Here is a 20,411-nt window from a genome sequence, read left to right on the forward strand (position 1 = left end):
ATAAAACATTCTGCCATTTGAAACTTTGTGCTTTGCCAGTAATGTATACATTGTGCTTTAAAGTACTAATACTGCAAAATATTGGCAATGAAGAGTACCTTTCTTTACAGTAGCAAAGAGCTCTTTTCAGGGAATTATTGGGAACTTACAGATCTGTAAAATAAATCATTGCCACATGATCCATCAACTTCAGGAGAACAGAATGTACGATAAACTTTACTTAAATGTGATATTTGTTGTCAAACCTTCATACTCAGTGATTCACTGAAGTGTCAGACTTGTTTATCTCTGTTTTAAGCCCCCAGTGTCTCCTTCCAGGCAGCGCTGACTGGAAGGCACTGGGATTAGGAAATGGTTAGGGTTAGGTGCCTTGAAGTCAACGGGTGCAGCGCTGCTTAGAAGGACACAGTGGGGGCTTAAAACTCCATCTAGCGTCAGACTCAAAGTAAAGCCGCCACCTTCACCCTCTTGATTGTTTTTTTGTTTATTTATTTTGCCCTTAGTCTGGTCAATCAGTTCGATGGAACACAAAGAACAGGCTTGTGTTCTTGGAAAGAACGTTCTTGCTAGTTGTTCTCGGAAGAATGAACTCAATTGAACTCAAATCGAATTCAGTGAAAAATTACATGAAGGATATTGTAAAAATGTTGAGTGCCAAAATGAATGTTGGGATACGGGTGCTGCCAGGTTCATACAAGTTACCAACCAATGCATCATTGGTAAAATGGACGTGGCATGAACATTTCTGGGAACTGGCAAAATATGAACCTGTGTATTGGGACAGTACATTGGCCACAGAAGACGTTTCATAGGGACGCAAGGACACAAATCCATACAGGAATGCAGATTAAGGAAGGCCCTTAGCCTGAATGTTTTGGATAACTGACCTGCTGCTTTCTCTGGAATAAACTGATCGCTTTCAAGCTGAAATTTAGCACTTGAACCCCAAATGCATCGTTTGCATTACAGAGACAAAACAACCGAGTCCTACGGCCTTCTGTCTGTCACGTTATCTCTTGGAAATACTGGGTTTCTTTTCGCCCATCTGTCAAACCTTCTGTTCATCTCTTGCGAACTCTTCTCAGATGGTAACCAGTGTTCAGGGGGAAGCAGGAAGAGGAGCAGGAAGAGGTCAGAGGAGGAGGAAGCTACCTGGGACTCCTACAGCAAGGTATGAACACAAACATGCGCTTGACTTTGGGGAAATTGTGGTCAGAAATCTTTGGGGAAACGTGACATTTAATCCCCTGAGTGTGTTTTCCAGGACAAGACTTCGGGAGCGTCTCAGTTGAGTTTGAGACAGACGCCTCGACCCAGGACCATCTTCCAGGCCGGTCTGACGCGGCACACACACAACAAACCTCGCAGGCAGAGCCGCAAACAGGAGCACAGCATGTTACTGGTAAACACATTAAATAAACTAATTCTTCTCTCTTATTTGAGTTTATTCTTATTCTTATTCAGGCCTAATTCTGAGTAGTGTGTGTGTGTGTCTACAGTCTGTCCTGAGGTGAAGAGTCGTTCTGCACAGTTAAAATCAGTATGAAAGAGAGATGATGAGATGTAAAAAATGTTTGCTCTCACACAAATTATTGTGTGAATCTAATTAACCTCCCTCTTTATCTCTCTCTTTATCTCTCTCTTTATCTCTCTCTCTCTCCGCCAGTGCGGTGGTGGTGGTGGTGGTGCTCCTCGGTTGGCTGTGGCCGTGGCTGTGTCCGGCAGGGTCCCCGAGGCACCCCGTCTGGAGTTGATGGAACAAGACTCCAAGGACTCGGCCCAGAGCATCAGCACCTCGTCTAGCTCCGAGATCCAGCCGGAGTACAATGTAAGACTTGTGAGAGAGATGTGTGTTTGGAGGAGGAGGAAGGATGGAGGGGAGAGAATTGGATAACAGCTTGAATCTATCTTTAGGGGCAGATGGAAGATCTTCTAAGAATTGATAGTACAAAGAAACAAAAACTGGATGTCTGCAAATGCTGAATGTGTCTTAAAATGCAGATACAGTGTGTTTAAATCCATCCTAATAAATATTGAATTATTTAAACACAACCCCTCAAATGTACCAGTTAAAGGAGAAATTACCAATATGATAAGATATCCTTTTATTTGGTCATGTTAACCCAGTCATGCAGACCTGCTTAATATTCTGACAGTAAGACCCTGTTTTAATGTGTATTATCTTCTATTTGGTGGAGTTAGTAGAACTTAAGTTCAGCCAGGCCAGAATAATGTTTGGTACAACTCCTAAACCATAAGACAAAGGAGGAGTTTCACATCAATATATGCTTGGTTCTATCAGATTTTCAGCTATGTTACATTTTCCTGCACATTTTATCCAATCTACATCAAACATATTCATTTTTTCACTTGACCATACAGTCATCTTACAGAGCCTACAGAAATATATCAGAAATCTAGAAGAAAAGAGAGAGCGAGAGAGAGAGAGAGAGAGAGAGAGAGATGTAGGAGAGAACCAGCTGTATCAAACATATTTGAAAAGGAGAAGTGGAAGTTAAGCAGCGATAGAAAGAGGAGCAGGGTAACTCCTTTCCCAAACCGCCGAGCCTCCTCCACCTGGCCTTGTGTTAGTGCAGATGGCCACACACACACACACACACACACACACACACACACACACACACACACACACACACACACACACGTCTGTGTTTGCTCTGTATCAATAGTTTCATTGTAGTGTGTGTGTGTTTGCATGTCCTCCTCCTGCATGTCTCATGTCTGTGAGCATGCCATCTCACAATACACATGCTTTTTTTGCGTATGTTGATGCATCCCAGTGTGTTTTCACTTGATCCCGGCAGGACTCAGTGGAGCGTGGTATTCTTTAGAGGAATCAGACTCCATCACAAAAGCCTAATGGGTTTCTTCTCTTAAGGCGGACTGAAGGATCGCAAAGCCTGGGCTTAACTGGGATTTGTTTGCAAGAAATCCCACCTGCTGCTTTTTTTAGGGACATACATAAGCTAACAGTAGAATGACAAGACGCACCTGAGCAAAGGAGGAAGTTAGACAACAGGTGTAGACTGATGTCAAACACTCTGCAGTTCATGTTTGTGATTCTTTTTAGATTGGGACATTTATGCAACGAACAGAGGTGAAAACATAATTTACAACACTTTCATGTAGAGATTATACCATTTTTCCCTTCCCCGACACCTGAAGTTGCGTATCGGCCTATAACGAGCACCGATCCAATACTATTGTGTCAAATCCAATGGATTTTAACAGCTGATTACTGCTTACCCTAATGGCTGTTCTCTGATTGCTGTGATTGTTGTTAAACTCTGTAACATACAGAGAATGAATGCCAAAGAACTTTCTTTTATTATCTATTCAGTCATAACTGAAAAAGAACAAAAATAAAGAAATCCAGAAATAATAACAATTTTAAAAAACTGTGCAGCCAAACTTAAGTTAAATAAAAGACATTTCAAATGTCAAATATTAACAGTATAACCAGTAGTAAAACTGAAATTGCCAAATCTAGTGCCATCCCCTCCAAACCTTTTTTTTTAACCCTCCTGTTGTCCTTGGGTCACATTTGATCCGTTTTCCAAAAGTTTCTATATCAGAAATGTATGTTTTCTTTCAACCAACTAGTCAAAAAAAAGTACCGTGGATGGTTCTGTACAATGCTCGTCACAAGTAAAGTAAATGATTAGTTCACTACTTTCATTGAATGCGAGTGTTTTATTAAATTGTAGAGTATTTGAATTTTTTCTTTTTTAAAGGACGACAAAAAAAATCAACAATAATGTGACAAAAATGTAAAAAAAACTTTAAAGGTCCAATGACATGGTGTACTTTGGATGCTTTTATATATACCTTAGTGGTCCCCTAATACTGTATCTGAAGTGGAGGCTGGGGGTGTGGCCTTGACCAGCTGCCAATTTGCTCGTTTGAAAGCCATGATGTCTCTCTCATGGGGGGGGGGGGGGGGGGGGGGGGGGGGGGGGGGGGATTCTCTGAGCGGGCAAAGCAGAGAAAGGGGAGGTAACCTTGCCCCTTATAACCTCATAAGGGGCAAGATTCCAGATTGGCCCATCTGAGCTTTCATATTCTCAAAGGCAGAGCAGAATACCCGGGGCTCGGGTTACACCTATCACCATTTCTAGCCACTGGGGGGCATAGGCACGCTGGGGGAACGCATATTAACGTTAAAAAAACTCATAAAGTGACATTTGTATGCCATGGGACCTTTTAAAATTTCATGAACAGTGACAAAAAAGTAGAAAAAGTTTCAAAAGTGTCAAGAAACACAGAAAACATCGACAAAACATCGGAAAGGTGACAAAAAACTTAGAATAAAGTGATTAAAAGTAGAAAGTGATTAAAGTGTCTTTAAAAATGACTAATTAATAATAAATAATTTTTTATTTTGATCCAGAAAAACAAAACAAGTTGCACGGTTGACGGAAAGACAACACAAGGGTTAAGATAATTTTTTGGGCTTTTTTAAGGCCTTTGCTTGTGACAGGACAGCCTAGCTATGAAAGTGGAGGGAGAGGGAGAATGACATGCAGCATCGGGCCGCTGGGTCAGGGACTCAGCCTCTGCACATGGGTGCATGCTCTACCACATTAGCTACCCAGGCGCCCTAAACCCGTTTTACTGGTGACATTTTCCTGTGTAAAATATTGCCAAACTGCTTATATTTTGCTAGCTCTGTCATAGCACAAAGTTCTTGTCGTGACCCAATCCTCTTCTCCATCCAGGACAGCAAGGGTTTTGGCATCGGGGAGCTGGTGTGGGGGAAAATCAAGGGCTTCTCCTGGTGGCCCGGCATCGTGGTGACGTGGCGCGCCACCGGCAAGCGACAGGCCAGCCACGGCATGAGGTGGCTGCAGTGGTTTGGAGACGGCAAGTTCTCTGAGGTGAGGAAGGAAGAAGGAAAAAAACAGACAGGTTGAAAGAGGGAGGGAGAAGGAAATCAAACAATAGTTGCACATGTCATGCTTTGTTTGATGCCACAGCGTTTTCTCTCTCCAGGTTTCTGCAGACAAACTGGACTCCATCACTGCCTTCCCCAAGTTCTTCAGCCAGGCTTCATACACCAAGCTGGCATCGTACCGCAGGGCGATCTTCCAAGCACTGGAGGTACGCTTCACATCGGACAATAGGGCAAAGTTTCAACTTTAAACACCCTGGCTTTTGTCTAGCATTTTGTATGCATATGTAGTTACATACTTCTGAGACATTATCCCTGGCCCTGACAACATCAAACTCAAACTACTTTAAAACTAAAACTAAACCGTTCTGAAAAACTGAAACTAAATCCAAACTAGCAATCACAAAACTACTATGTAACTAAACTAAAACTAAAGTAGCAAATACACTCTCATAACTACTATATAACTAAACTAATGCGTTCTAGGCAACCCATAACTTACTACTTGTGAACTTTTACCAGATTGTTGTATTCCCAGTTACAGTTTTGACGTCACACACTCATAAACAACGATGGCGACCCCTGTTGATGCCGTACAGACGACGTGAGAAACAATATAAAAAGGCAACGTAAAGTAATTCCACACATTGTAATCAAAATAATACACATAGGATTGTGTACGACCACCATTAATGAATCCAAAAGTATGTTGCCATCTAGAAATTGTTAGTATCCGCGAGCGGTAGCTAACGCTAGCTAGAAGGGTTTGTGGTGACTTTGCGTGGAACGCTACCAAGTCCTGAGTCCTGTCTTGTAAAAACCAGTGTCTCGAACGCAGCATAAAACTAAACTAGCAAACACTCTGAAAACTGAGTACTATATAACTAATTAATACTAAACTAGCAAACACTATGGAAACTAACTACTATATAATTAAACTGTGTGTGCTGAATATGTTCCATATCTGAGGTTTGCTGTAAAAATATGTTGTGTTTAAATGTGCTGTATTTATATAGCGCTTTTCTAGTCTTAACGACTACTCAAAGCGCTTTTACATCATACAGGATACATTCACCATTCACACACTGTGGCCGAGGCTGCTGTACAAGGTGCCACCTGCTCATCAGATATAGACAATCACACACCGATGCGCAGCACCGGGGGCAACTCGGGGTTCAGTGTCTCGCCCAAGGACACTTCGACATGGGACTGCAGGGCAAGGGATCAAACCACCAACCTTCCGATTGGCAGGCAACCGCTCTACCACTGAGCCACAGCCGCCTCTGCCAAGAACAGAATAGCAAGTTAGAATATAAAGCAGATGGACAACACTATTAAGGTAGAGAGTCAGGCAGTAAATATGTAGTCCCACAACAGATAATAAACAAAAAGGTTTAATCTCTTAAGGTTTGTGCTCAAAGTCACCACAAACTCTTCCAGCTAGCATTAGCTAGCGGCTACCTTTGATGTTAGCTAGCGTTAGCTTCTAGTCGTCGTGTAGTAGTACGAAATTGTATGTGTATTGTTTTGATTACAATGTGCGGAATTACTTTACATTGCCTATTTATGTACACTACCGTTCAAAAGTTTGGGGTCACATTGAAATGTCCTTATTTTTGAAGGAAAAGCACTGTACTTTTCAATGAAGATAACTTTAAACTAGTCTTAACTTTGAAGAACTCCAGTGTTCTAATGGTACAATGTGTTTGCTCATTGGCTCAGAAGGCTAATTGATGATTAGAAAACACTTTTGCAATCATGTTCACACATCTGAAAACAGTTTAGGTCGTTACAGAAGCTACAAAACTGACCTTCCTTTGAGCAGATTGAGTTTCTGGAGCGTCACATTTGTGGGGTCAATTAAACGCTCAAAATGGCCAGAAAAAGAGAACTTTGTCTGAAACTCGACAGTCTATTCTTGTCCTTAGAAGTGAAGGCTATATGCGAGACATTGCTAAGAAATTGAAGATTTCCTACAACGGTGTGTACTACTCCCTTCAGAGGACAGCACAAACAGGCTCTAACCAAGAGTAGAAAAAGAAGTGGGAGGCCGCGTTGCACAACTGAGCAAGAAGATAAGTACATTAGAGTCTCTAGTTTGAGAACAGACGCCTCACAGGTCCCACTGGCATCTTCATTAAATAGTACCCGCAAAACACCAGTGTCAACATCTACAGTATTCGATTCTGGGCTTCAGGGCAGAGTGGCAAGAAAAAGCCATATTGAGACTGGCCATAAAAGAAAAAGATTAAGATGGGCAAAAGAACACAGACATTGGACAGAGGAAGACTGGAAAAAAGTGTTGGTGGACGGATGAATCCAAGTTTGAGGTGTTTGGATCACAAAAAGAACGTTTGTGAGACGCAGAACAAATGAAAAGATGCTGGAAGAATGCCTGACGCCATCTGTTAAGCATGTGTGGTCTGGGGTTGCGTTGGTACTGGTAAGGGGGGATTTGTACAGGGTAAAAGGGATTCTGAATAAGGAAGGCTATCACTCAGTTTTGCAACGCCATGCCATACCCAGTGGACAGCGCTTGATTGGAGCCAATTTCATCCACAACAGGACAATGACCCTAAAAACCCTCCAAATTGTCCAAACATTTAGAGCAGAAGCAGGCAGCTGGTATTCTATCGGTAATGAGTGGCAGGCAGTACCAGATCTGACCATGACTGGGCAGCTGCGTATGGTACGCAAGAAGTGCCCATCCAACCAATCCAACTTGTGGAGCTGCTTCTGGAAGCGTGGGGTGCAATTTCTCCAGATTACCTCAACAAATTAACAGCTAGAATGCCAAAGGTCTGCAATGCTGTAATTGCTGCAAGAGGGGATTCTTTGACGAAAGCAAAGTTGATGTAAAAAAACAAATCTTATTTACAATACAAGTCATTATTTCTAACCTTGTCAATGTCTTGACCGATTTTCTATTCATTTCACAACGTATGGTGGTGAATAAGTGTGACTTTTCAGGAAAACTCAAAATTGTTTGGGTGACCCCAAACTTTTGAACGGTAGTGTATATTTTTTTCTATTTCTCACCATTCATCACCGGCGTCTGTACAGCATCAACAGGTGTCGCCATTGTTGTTTATGTGTGTTACTGGGAGTACAACGATGTGGTATGAGTTCATTGGTAGTAAGTTCCAAGTTCTTCTGCTGTTCCAGGACACTTTTACAGGTAGAAGGTTGTGAAAACATGGGTTACAGGTTGCGTGGAATGCAGCATAAGTAACTAATGTGAACAACATTTTTATAAAACAGTCTGGTAATGAGCGTGACCGCTGTAACCGTCAGCAGCAAAACATCTGGGATGTAACCCTCTCCGTCCACTAAAAGTTGTGTTGTTGCTGCTGACAGACCCAGATTAATATTCTAGATTAATATTCTTAGAGAAAGACCTTTTAGATTAAAGAGTAAGATCCTTTTAATTTAACATGAAACAGCCCTGAAATCACCATCACCAAACCCACCAGACTCCATGTAAATAATCACTACTTGTTGCTTGCAAATTTATGCATTAGTAATGATAATTGAATATAATATAATAATATAATATATATACTACATATATATATATATATATATATATATATATATATATATATATATATATATATATATATATATATATATATATATATATGCTACTACTACTATATAATACTTTTAAGGGTTCTGTACTTTTACATAAGTAACACCTTAAATGCAGGACTTTTACTTGTAATGGTGTATTTTCACAGTACAGGATCTGAATACTTCTGTCTCTTTCTCACACATTGTGTCACATCTCTTCATTATAGATGGCCAGCATCCGGGCGGAGAAGAAGTTTCCCCCTTGTGAGTCCGACAATCTAGACGACCAGGTCAAGCCCATGCTGGACTGGGCCAATGACGGCTTCCTGCCCAAAGGAGAGGAGGGACTCAAACCTACGCACAGTGCCGGTGAGCAGGGCAGCAGTCTTATAAAACATATGTATTCATGATAATATACAAGACAACACAGATTTTGGTGCCTCATTTCTGTGCCATTTAAATGCCTGCCCTGCCCTCTGGTCTGGGCCGGATTGACTATATGGTCAACTGGGCCTCTAAAGGCCCAGGGCCAAACATCTTGTTAGATCACGTTAACCAGTAAAACAAAAAAAACACTGGGATGTCGAGCTGACAGAACTTCCCCGCCTTGGTCAGCTCACATCACTGACAGGCGATGCAATGTGAGCAGACGGGAAGGAGCGATCGGAGCAGAGGAGAGCATTTGGCGGTGAAGATATAAATAAATGTGAATGTACAGTAGGGTAGGTAGAGTCTGCAGTTTGAGCACAAATGCTGCAGCGCCTCCAGACCAGCGGACGTGTCTAGTCTTATTTCCCGGCTGCTGAGTGGAGTGACGGGGGTTAGGTCCGGAGACTCCATCACGGTCAGGAAACTTACACTAAGCTACTGTAAACTATTTAGTTTCTTTTTAGCAAAACACTCTGAGTGAAATTATTTCTCTCTGGTAAACAGTACGCAGTGTAGGTTATATGTCTAGGGTTTTTATTGTGAAAAGGTTAACATGATTGTGCCCTATTGGGCTGGGCTATTAATGCACAATAAGCCATATTGAACATCGGTGGATGTCTTGAAAGTACTTAGTAACTTAATGCAAGATAGGTATTATTAGAATGCACGTGATGATGGTGATGATTAATAACATGAGACACCATCAAACCTGCTCTATATTCTTCTGCGGGGATTAGAACATGGATATGAACTGCCAGCAATACGTGTTTTTCTTTTAATAAGCATGGAACCTTGAACAGTCAAAAACAGAATATTTATCACAAAAGTCAGTCATAATAATAAAAAATAATTCCAATAAAAGAAAATCAGTACTTTCTTGTAACTTGAAATGTGTAATCAACAGAAGCATCTGCATATTACACCTTCTACCATCATGTTAAATAAAGTTATACAAAATAAATGAAAAATAACTGAAAATAGACATTTCTGTACAAAATCTTTTGATTTTGATTTGAAAAGGATTCATCGTTCAGCCCTACCGCTGGTGCTCCCGAACAGACCTTAAAGGCAATAGAAGCATCACTGGTGCTCCCGAACACACCTTAAAGGCAACAGAAGCATCACTGGTGCTCCCGAACACACCTTAAAGGCAACAGAAGCATCACTGGTGCTCCCGAACACACCTTAAAGGCAACAGAAGCATCACTGGTGCTCCCGAACACACCTTAAAGGCAACAGAAGCATCACTGGTGCTCCCGAACACACCTTAAAGGCAACAGAAGCATCACTGGTGCTCCCGAACACACCTTAAAGGCAACAGAAGCATCACTGGTGCTCCCGAACACACCTTAAAGGCAACAGAAGCATCACTGGTGCTCCCGAACACACCTTAAAGGCAACAGAAGCATCACTGGTGCTCCCGAACACACCTTAAAGGCAACAGAAGCATCACTGGGGCTCCCAAACACACCTTAAAGGCAACAGAAGCATCACTGGTGCTCCCTAACACACCTTAAAGGCAACAGAAGCATCACTGGTGCTCCCGAACACACCTTAAAGGTACAGAAGCATCACTGGGGCTCCAAACACCTTAAAGGCACAGAAGAAGCTCACTGGGCTCCTAACAACCCTTAAGGCAAAAGAAGCATCATGGTGCTCCCGAAACACCTAAAGGCAACAGAGCATCACTGGTGCTCCCGAACACACCTTAAGGCAACAGAAGCATCACTGGTGCTCCCGAACACACCTTAAAGGCAACAGAGCTCACTGGTGCTCCAAACCCACACTTAAGGCAACAAGAAGCATCATGGTGCTCCCGACACAACCTTAAAGGCAACAGAAGCATCACTGGTGCTCCGAACACACCTTAAAGGCAACAGAAGCATCACTGGTGCTCCCAACACACCAAAGGCAACAGAAGCTCACGGTGCTCCTGCCAACCTTAAAGAAAGAAGCATCACTGGGCTCCCAAACACACCTTAAAGGCAACAGGAAGACACCGGGGTCCCGTAAACACCTTAAAGGCAACAGAAGCATCATGGGGCTCCGAAACACCTAAAGGCAACAGAAGCATCAATGGTGCTCCGAACACACCTAAAGGCAACAGAAGCATCAATGGTGCTCCCGAACACACCTTAAAGGCAACAGAAGCATCACTGGTGCTCCCGAACACACCTTAAAGGCAACAGAAGCATCACTGGTGCTCCCGAACACACCTTAAAGGCAACAGAAGCATCACTGGTGCATCCCCGAACACACCTTAAAGGCAAACAGAAGCTCACTGGGTCTCCCCACACACACACCTTAAAGGCAACAGAAGCATCACTGGTGCTCCCGAACACACCTTAAAGGCAACAGAAGCATCACTGGTGCTCCCGAACACACCTTAAAGGCATCACTGCAGCTGATGCTAGTTAACAGCTGATGCCTGTTAGAAATTGTTTTTTAAGTATATTATTTATTTTCTTGTTTGTCAAGCAATTCCATTATGTCTACACTCATCTTTTCATAGTCATAGTTAATTTAAAATTTTTATAATTATAAAGCTATAAGCTATTGCACTGTTCACTTTTTTACCACCACTACTGCACACACTCTACAATAGCACCCTATCATGGTCATTGCATGATCAGTCCATACCAGAACTTTGTAATCACACATTGTTAACTCTTTAAATTTCTGTGAGTGATTTTTTATCTATGTGAGATATATATGTGTGTGTGTTTGTTGTGTTATGGTTGTCTAAGCTATTGGATGCCTAATATTTCCCTCAAGATGAATAAAGTATCTATTTATTAGTGCTGTCAAACGATTCAAATATTTAATCGTGATTAATCGCATTAATGTCATAGTTAACTCACAAGTAATCTCAATTAGTGGCACATTTTTATCTATTCTAAATGTCCCTTGATGTCTTTTTGTCCCATTATTTTTTCTCATTTTAATGCTCTCATCAACATAAAAAGTAGATTCGCTTGCTTTGTGCAAATGTTTTTTTTTTAAATTGAAAACAACATTGGCATATAGCCTACTGTAGTGTTGAATTTGACATTAACATTTTCACTTGGAGCAAATAATCTCTCACACAATGTAGCACTGTCGATCAATAAAAGGATGAAAATAATACTTTGACGGATGGAGGGGCATCAGCTGTGTGCTTGGCCATCGGGTGGTATTTCAGACTGGATGTCCTGCGATGATAGCTCAGTTCACAACAACCAAACACACAGATCAATTTGGACTGGTTATTGCAACATTTGGTAACTTTTAAAAAGGAAACTTTGCATTCAGAATCTTAGCAACGTTATTGTCACGATAAAAAAATTGACGCCGTTAAAATGGGTTTGTGTTAACGCCTTTAATAATAACTGACTTTAACTGACAGCACTATCTATCTATCTATCTATCTATCTATCTATCTATCTATCTATCTATCTATCTATCTATCTATCTATCTATCTATCTGTTCATTCAATTGCACCACAAGAAACTCAAGCTGTTGTTGTAAAGCTCCCTTCAGCCATCTAGTGGTCTCTTGGTTGTTTAACAGCAATTGACTGGTGAAAGAAGTTTCTACATTTTAAATACGATAATAAGATTTCAATTTAAATCATATGGCCATTGCAATATACAAGTGTTAAATAATTAATGTCACTGACTGTCGCTTTGTGCACTTTTTTTTAGAAGAATCCCTTCAGGCCCCGTTCAGGCACGTTTTAGCACTGGTATTGGAGAAATACAAACAACACCCAACCCTAGTCATATGCTGTTCATTCTTAACAAAGTGCCATTCAGCATGGATGAAGAATAAAGTCTAATAAAGAAAGAATATATAATTTATATAATAAAGAATAAAGTCTGTGTTGGTGTCTCCCTGCAGACAGTAACCCTCTGGACCACCAGGTCCTCGATGTTTCCCTGCCAGAGTATTTCCCCAGCGCCAAGCGGCCGAAAGCCAGCGTCTGCAAGAGCAAGGCCGCCCATGAGGAGTCCTATAGCAGAGGTACATATACACATCTCAGAATGCTGCAATTATCATATAAAATATGGAAATAGGGTCTCTGAGTTTGTTTTTATCATTTGGTATGTGACCTTTGTGTTGTGTTTTATTCTGACATAAAATATAATTCATTTTTTTTAAGTAGTAAAATTTCATTTGTCATAGTATTTTTGCTCAATATGGAGTTATGAAAAGGAACTACTGTAGTGACTGTGACATACATAATTCACCTTGTTGATAAGTGTTGTTCCACACACATTTAATTACACATGTAATTCACTGCCTTTGAGTCACCACAGTTAATAACGGTTCAGGGAACACGGCCCCTTTAAATGTTGTGAAGGCGTGATGACGTGGGACGTTATGAGGTTGGCGTTGAGCGTAGTGCCTTGTTCTGTGTTCTGGGGTTTTCTCCTGTTGAATAAACGAGCCACGCTTTTCGTGTGCTCAAAGTGAGAAATTGTCTCTTGCATCTTGCCGCAATTTCCACACTACAGTAATAAAAAAAATGAAGTTTGGTATTTGTTTTTAGTCATTACATTTTTTAAATATATTTTAATTGGTAGTGTAGAGGATGGAGGAAGAGGGCATTCATTTGAGTTTGCCTGCAAAGTGAAAATGTGTTTGTGTGTTCTGTAGTTTAAATTTTTATTTGACAAATATGACAAACAATAGCTCATATGACACAGCTTCAAGAAGACAAATAAGACGAGGTCAGATAGTGAAATAACATTTTCAGTCAAAGTATGAGTTATCCTGGTCACAAGGAATGTGACAAAAAGTACAATGTACAAGCTGAGCAGACAAAAAGTGCAGTAGTAGTAAAATAATCAGTAAAATTATCAGTAAATTAAATAAATATGGCATAAAAAATCCAGTTACAATCTTTTAATCAGGCTTCTAGTTAGAAATAGGATGGAATTCCAAATCCCCAGTGTTCCAGGCTCTTTACCCCTTATTCTAATGTGCTTGTGTTTTAATGCTTTTTTAACATTGTTCTTTACCTCTCAGAACAAATGGTGAATGAAGTTCTGAAGAATAAAAGAAGTATAGAAGGTAAAGACTCTTTTTCATTGCATGTTTCTGTGTGCCGGATGGTGAATAAGGTCAATGTTTTAACTAGGCTGTCAAAATGAAGGCAATAGCGGCACCATTTGTTAAGTTTGTGAAATCAGGAAGCGATTCGGCAGTAACGTTGTGGATGGCTAGCACAAACAAAATCTCCTTGTGACTCTTCAGAAGAGGTCATTATCTTCACTCGAGTTTCTGAGCGGGAAAGTTGCCAAACGCCACAATCTTCTGAACATATTCACACTGAGAAATGCTGAGAGAGTTGTGTAGAGCTGATATACTTAATTAGCTTTGTAGCAACTAATTTGTTAATGGCTTGAATGTAACGGACATTCATTAATATCAAAAGGCTATGCACCAAAGCTTTAAGACAGTTTTTTTTTTAGTTCAGTTTTCTGAAATCAATGTTATGTTTAAATATGCAAAAAATAAACATTATCGTATGCAAAAAATACTTTATCATTATGCTGAACTTTCGGTGTGTCATTTCCTTTGTCATTCACTTTTTCTACTGTTCATTGATTTTGTCTGTATGTGTGTGTCTTGGCAGAGTTCTGTCTCTCTTGTGGAAAGACGAGAACAGCAACCTTCCACCCGCTGTTTGAAGGAGGCCTGTGCCAAACATGCAAGGTAGAGCATAAACAAAAAAATGAAAGCCGCAAGCAGCATTGGGCGGGCCCTCACTCCTCTTGCGACCGTGCATTTGCGCGGCACTCTAGCACTGCAAATCATCACCAATGAAAAGGGAACTCCCTGCTGAGCTTACTGATGCCTCACACAAGACTTTACGTCATACAGTTCATTAGCTTTGAAAGGGGGCGTGGCCAAATAATAGGGGTCACGGCAAACCTTTACCAATAAAAAGGAAGTCTCTGCTGAGTTCATTGATACTTCACATAAGACTCTACCTTAAACGCGTCACCAGCTATGACAGGGGGCGTGGTTTAAGCATAAGGGGTGAGCAAAACCTTCTCCAATGAAGAAGGAACTCTGCTGAGTTCAATGACACCTCACACAACACTCTACCTTAGACCCCTACCTTTCAAATGTTATGAAAGGGGGAGTGGCATGAGTAAGTGGGTGTGGCTAGAGTATAGGGGTCAGCTCAGTATCACATGTAGACCACACATTATAAGTTTCATGTAAATTTCATTGTCATAAAAGGCTGATTTCTTGTTACTTTTGGGGGGGCGCTATAACCAAAAGTCACTTTTGGCCTGTAGATGTCCTCAAGCCTGGACTCTTGTCGATCGTGAGAAACTTCGGTCAAAGTGGAAAATATACACTAAAGTTCCTCAATAAACACTCAAAATGGCCGCTACGCCACACTCACACTGTTTGACGGAAAGTTTTTCTTTTAATAAGCTTTCGGTCTTTAGATGACACAGACTTAATTAGAAGTCGATCTGATGAAATCTCTAGGAGGAGTTTGTTGAAGTATAGCATCCTTGTCTTTTAGGCCTACTTATGACTTTTAGCCAATATTGGCGTGTATATGTCGTCAAGAGTGGACACTTATGAATCCTGAAAGGTTTTGAGCCAATCGGACAATGTACACTCGAGTTACACCCACTTCCGGTTTTGATGGCAAAATGCATAAAATGGCCGCCATGCGACGGCCATGCCCTATGACAAAAAGGTTTTCTTTTAATAGCTTTTCATCTTTAACGTCTTAAGATGACGCAGACCAAGTTTAAAGTTGATTGGAGGAAATCTTTAGGAGGAGTTTGTTCAAGTACGACATGTGGCCAAAATCGCACTAATTTAAAACTCAATTCAAAATGGCGGACTTCCTGTTGGGTTCAGGGTATGGCCCCAATGAGTTTTTCAGAATCAGCAGCTTGTCTGATTGAATTATATGAATGTGAGTCAGTGTTACGTTTTCATGAGTTCCTGAAGTGGCGCCTTCTGCCCTAGTTGATAATGTTTGTGGTGCATTCAGGGATCTTGGCCCACATATTGACATGTCACAGCAGGAAACACTCAGGTGTCACCAGTAGAAGTGATAATGGATTCATTTCATTTAGGCGCTCCACTTCCAGAGCTCTGGTATCAGAACCAGTACCTCAGGGTATCAGGACACTTACTCTAAATGAAATACAGACAGACATCTTGGGGTTTCTTGCTTTAACAGGCAAGGCCCGGACAAAGTCTTGAAAGTTTGGAAAATGCATTCATTTGAACCGTTATTTTGAAGGTCAGGAATGGGCTTTTATTTAAATAGTCTGATATTATAATTGCTTGACTTTAAATAAGAAGATCGGTCCAAATCCTTCTTAGTTAAAGTGAAGATGCTGAGGAAGGATGTTTGTGTCTCTTTGCTGGTTTGTTACTCAGCTCTATTTTAATGTACTAACAATTTCAATATGAAATAGCCATCTAAATAACGGCTTTTTAACTTTTTACTCAAGGAGTGTCTTGGACCTGTATTATTTTTTTTAAATGCTTTAAATGACCAAATCCCTAGATATGGTGATGAAGGCTTTAAAAGTCTTGATAATTTTGGGTTTAGGCACCTTGAAAGTGCTTGAATTTTACTCTTAAAAAGCTATACAAATCCCGTCAAAATTGCACATGTGGTAGTTGCACCTGAACATGTACAAAAAAACATGTCATGATCCCTGACTTTATACAAACTGTGATGTTGAAACTGTTTACCAGATTAACAGTAAAACCATGGGTTGTACAAAAAAAATGTGTATAAATTGATTTTAACAGCCTACATGTAGTCATTGTGTGTGTTTGTGTGTGTGTGTTCAGGACGTGTACCTGGAGATGTCCTACATGTACGACGATGACGGTTACCAGTCCTACTGCACCGTCTGCTGTGGAGGTCGAGAGGTTTTTCTCTGCGGCAACGCCAACTGCTGCAGGTCCGACACACGCACACACACGCACATACACACACACACACACACACACACACACACACACACAAAGTGCTCCTCCACTGATGTGAATCTCTGTCCGTTCCCCTCCTCCTCTCATCCCTCCAGGTGTTTCTGCGTGGACTGTCTGGACATCCTGGTCGATCCCGGGGCGTCTAACAACGCTCGCTATCTGGACCCATGGCGATGCTACATGTGCCAGCCGCTGATGCAGTACGGCGTCCTGAAGCAACGGCATGACTGGAGCCTCAAGCTGCAGGAGTTCTTTGCCAACGACAACGGACAGGAGTTTGTGAGTCCCTTTGTGTTTTTGTAGAAAATTTGGCAAAAGTTGAATGATCTGAATAGGAGTATCCTCCAGTACTGCTGTACTGGGGACAGGTTGCATCAGCAGCATACAGGAAGTCAACTAAATAAAAACAACATCTGAACAACCAAATCCAGCACAACCAGCCTGCAGAAATGCTAACTTTGTGAGACTTTCAGTTTGTAGAAGACAGAGAAAGAAGTAACCAGACTGATGGTTTAACACAGAGCCATCTGAGAGTCAAATTGGAAAATGGCAGGCACTTTCAAAAAGTACCTGGCAAATAGGGGACCAGTATTACCTGGGGAACTGTAGGAATTTTTACTAATTGCAGAGGTCGTAAATGATCTTAATCCTGTGTGGATCTACCATGTCTGTAATTTGTTGAGTAAAACCGTAAATGACTTACATACCAAACACAAAGGTTGTGTGATCATAATAGTCCTGTTCTGTGATTCAGAGTTGTAATGGCTGCGTTTGTCAGGAATGGGGGACGGAACTCAGGGGCAGACTGGAGTAGGTGGTAAAGAATTGTATTTATTTGAAGCAGTGAGTGTGGGCTTGCAGTGTGGGTGCCGGGACCGAAGATGGCTGGGCTGGCAGAAAGGGTGCTGGGCGCATTAAAGAATTTTTCTGAGGCAGACACTTTTCCAGTTTGAAGGGAATCATCAAAGCAGTTTATCTTCCAGCAATATGTCTGACGCTGACATTTGAGATCTTTTGATCAAAAGCAGACACAATAGATGGTCGAGCTGCCCAGATGATGACAACGAGCCTCCTAGATGCCTGAAACATATTTGTCCTAATTTCGTTGCAACTTGTGCTGTTTATCTTCCAGGAGAAACCAAAGATTTACCCAGCAGTCCCTGCAGAGCAGAGACGACCAATCAGAGTCCTCTCCCTGTTTGATGGCATTGCTACTGGTGAGGACACTTGTGAATGAAAGGAGACAGGCAGGGATTCATGTTTCGTTCATCCAAAATGCAGCAGGTTGTAATTCAAACTGTGTTTCCAGGCTACCTGGTTCTGAGGGACCTGGGTTTTAAGGTGGACCAGTATGTGGCGTCAGAGGTGTGTGAAGACTCCATCTCAGTGGGGGTTGTCAGACATGAAGGAAAGATCCAGTACGTCCATGATGTCAGGAACATTTCTAAGAAAAACGTAAGAGAGCAAATGTTGTGAGTGTCAGCAGGGATGTGCATCTCCCCCTTATAAGACAATACGGTTTAGAGACACATACATATACATTTTGAACTAGTGCAATATCCAAATCGTAGGGGGGCGCAATATATGTTAAAGGCAAAATATGTGTCAAAGCATTCTGAATGAAGTGTTGTGGTGGTGCAGAGACGACCCGGCCTACAGATCCTATCCTACAGACTACAGAAAACAACTTTGTTTGGTACAGATCCTCGGAAAAAATCACACTACAATCATTTGAATTTGGTAAGATTTAATATTAGTTAATGAAAATGAGAATAATAATACAAACATAATCAATATTACATATACAATATTCAATACTACATTCTAAAACCAGCTTCTGGAGACTCCACCAGCTGACTTCTCTGTTAGCTGTTGAACAGGAGACGTCTCTTACGTCCTAAAACCAGCTTCTGGAGACCTCACCAGCTAACTTCTCTATTGGCTGTTGTAACAGGAGATATCTCTTATGTCCTAAAACCAGCCTCTGGAGACTCCACCGGCTGACGTCTCTATTGGCTATTGGATACGAGACGTCTCTTACGTCCTAAAACCAGCTTCTGGAGACCTCACCAGCTAACTTCTCTATTGGCTGTTGAAACAGGAGATATCTCTTACGTCCTAAAACCAGCCTCTGGAGACTCCACCAGCTGATTTCTCTATTGGCTGTGGAAACAGGAGACGTCTCTTTCGTCCTGAAACCAGCCTCTGGAAACTCCACCAGCTGACTTCTCTATTGGCTGTTGGATAGGAGACGTCTCTTACGTCCTAAAACCAGCCTCTGGAGACTCCACCAGCTGACTCTCTATTGGTCTGTGAAACAGGAGACGTCCTACGTCCTAAAACCAGTCTGGAGAATCCACCAGCTGATTCTACGTGCTGTGTTGAACAGGAGACGTCTCTTAGTCCTAAAACCCGTCTGGACTCAACGTGACGTCTCATGGCGTTGGAAGGAGACGTCTTTACGTCCTAAAACCAGCTCTGGAGACCTCACCAGCAACTCTCCATTGGTGTAGAAACAGGAGACGTCTCTTACGTCCTCTAAACCAGTCTGGAGACTACCCACATTGTCTCTATTGGCTGTGAACAGGAGACGTCTCTTACGTCTAAAACCAGCTCTGGAGACTCCACCGTGACTTCTCTATTGGCTGTTAACAGAGACGTCTTACGTCCTAAAACCAGCCTCTGGAAACCCACCAGCTGACTTCTCTAGTGGTTGGAAAGGAGACGTCTCTACGTCCTAAAACAGCCTCTGGAGACTACCACCAGCTGACTTCTCGGTTACCTGTTGAACAGGAGACGTCTCTTATGTCCTAAAACCAGCCTCTGGAGACTCCACCAGCGGACGTCTCTATTGGCTGTTGGATAGGAGACGTCTCTTATGTCCTAAAACCAGCCTCTGGAGACCTCACCAGCTAACTTCTCCATTGGCTGTAGAAACAGAAGACGTCTCTTACGTCCTAAAACCAGCCTCTGGAGACCCCAACATCTGAGTAGCAGCGACGCCATTAGCTGGTTTGAGTGGAGCTAAGATGGACTAGTTCCGACCGCTGCAACTTTTCCCTGCGACGTTCTAAAACGATTTGGTCTTGTAGCAAATCTCTGGTCTGAACTGGACTTTAGAGAGAGTAACTCAAACATAGGTCCACCTTACATTGCCATTTGACAACTCCAAGACCGTTGTGAGTGTTAGCACGCAGCTAGCCGACTTTTATGCTAATATGCTATAGTCTAGTTGAACATCTTAGAACGTATAAATGCAAATATAAACTATACACTCAAATACATATACGCATATGTATATTCATAGCAGTCTACTAACATGTTTATGAAACACACGTGGGTTGGTCTTAATACAATTCACAATATCCACTATGTGTTCCTCTCATTGGTAACTAGCAAGAACAAAACTTAGCAGTCTGCAAACCCTAGCAAATGTGTTGAATCAAAATAATTCTCAGAAAGAAAGTATTGTAGTAGTGTTGTGTAGCATTATAATACACACATGCACACACACACACACACACA

General features: G+C 41.7%; 1 protein-coding gene across 1 annotated transcript in view; it reads left to right on the plus strand.

The window, feature by feature from the left end:
- The window catches only part of dnmt3bb.1 (DNA (cytosine-5-)-methyltransferase 3 beta, duplicate b.1), a gene marked incomplete at its 5' end in the record, with an annotated part of 58,826 nt that overhangs the window by 27,394 nt on the left and 11,021 nt on the right, over positions 1–20,411 (plus strand). Inside the window, 13 exon segments of the mRNA XM_032520187.1 lie at positions 1,086–1,171; positions 1,265–1,402; positions 1,667–1,828; positions 4,740–4,898; positions 5,014–5,121; positions 8,713–8,854; positions 12,795–12,917; positions 13,926–13,970; positions 14,536–14,615; positions 16,746–16,858; positions 16,982–17,165; positions 18,019–18,103; positions 18,196–18,341. Coding sequence (XP_032376078.1) covers positions 1,086–1,171; positions 1,265–1,402; positions 1,667–1,828; positions 4,740–4,898; positions 5,014–5,121; positions 8,713–8,854; positions 12,795–12,917; positions 13,926–13,970; positions 14,536–14,615; positions 16,746–16,858; positions 16,982–17,165; positions 18,019–18,103; positions 18,196–18,341 — 1,571 coding nt within the window.

This window comes from Etheostoma spectabile, chromosome 7 (assembly GCF_008692095.1).
Source record: "Etheostoma spectabile isolate EspeVRDwgs_2016 chromosome 7, UIUC_Espe_1.0, whole genome shotgun sequence".
NCBI lineage: Eukaryota > Metazoa > Chordata > Actinopteri > Perciformes > Percidae > Etheostoma > Etheostoma spectabile.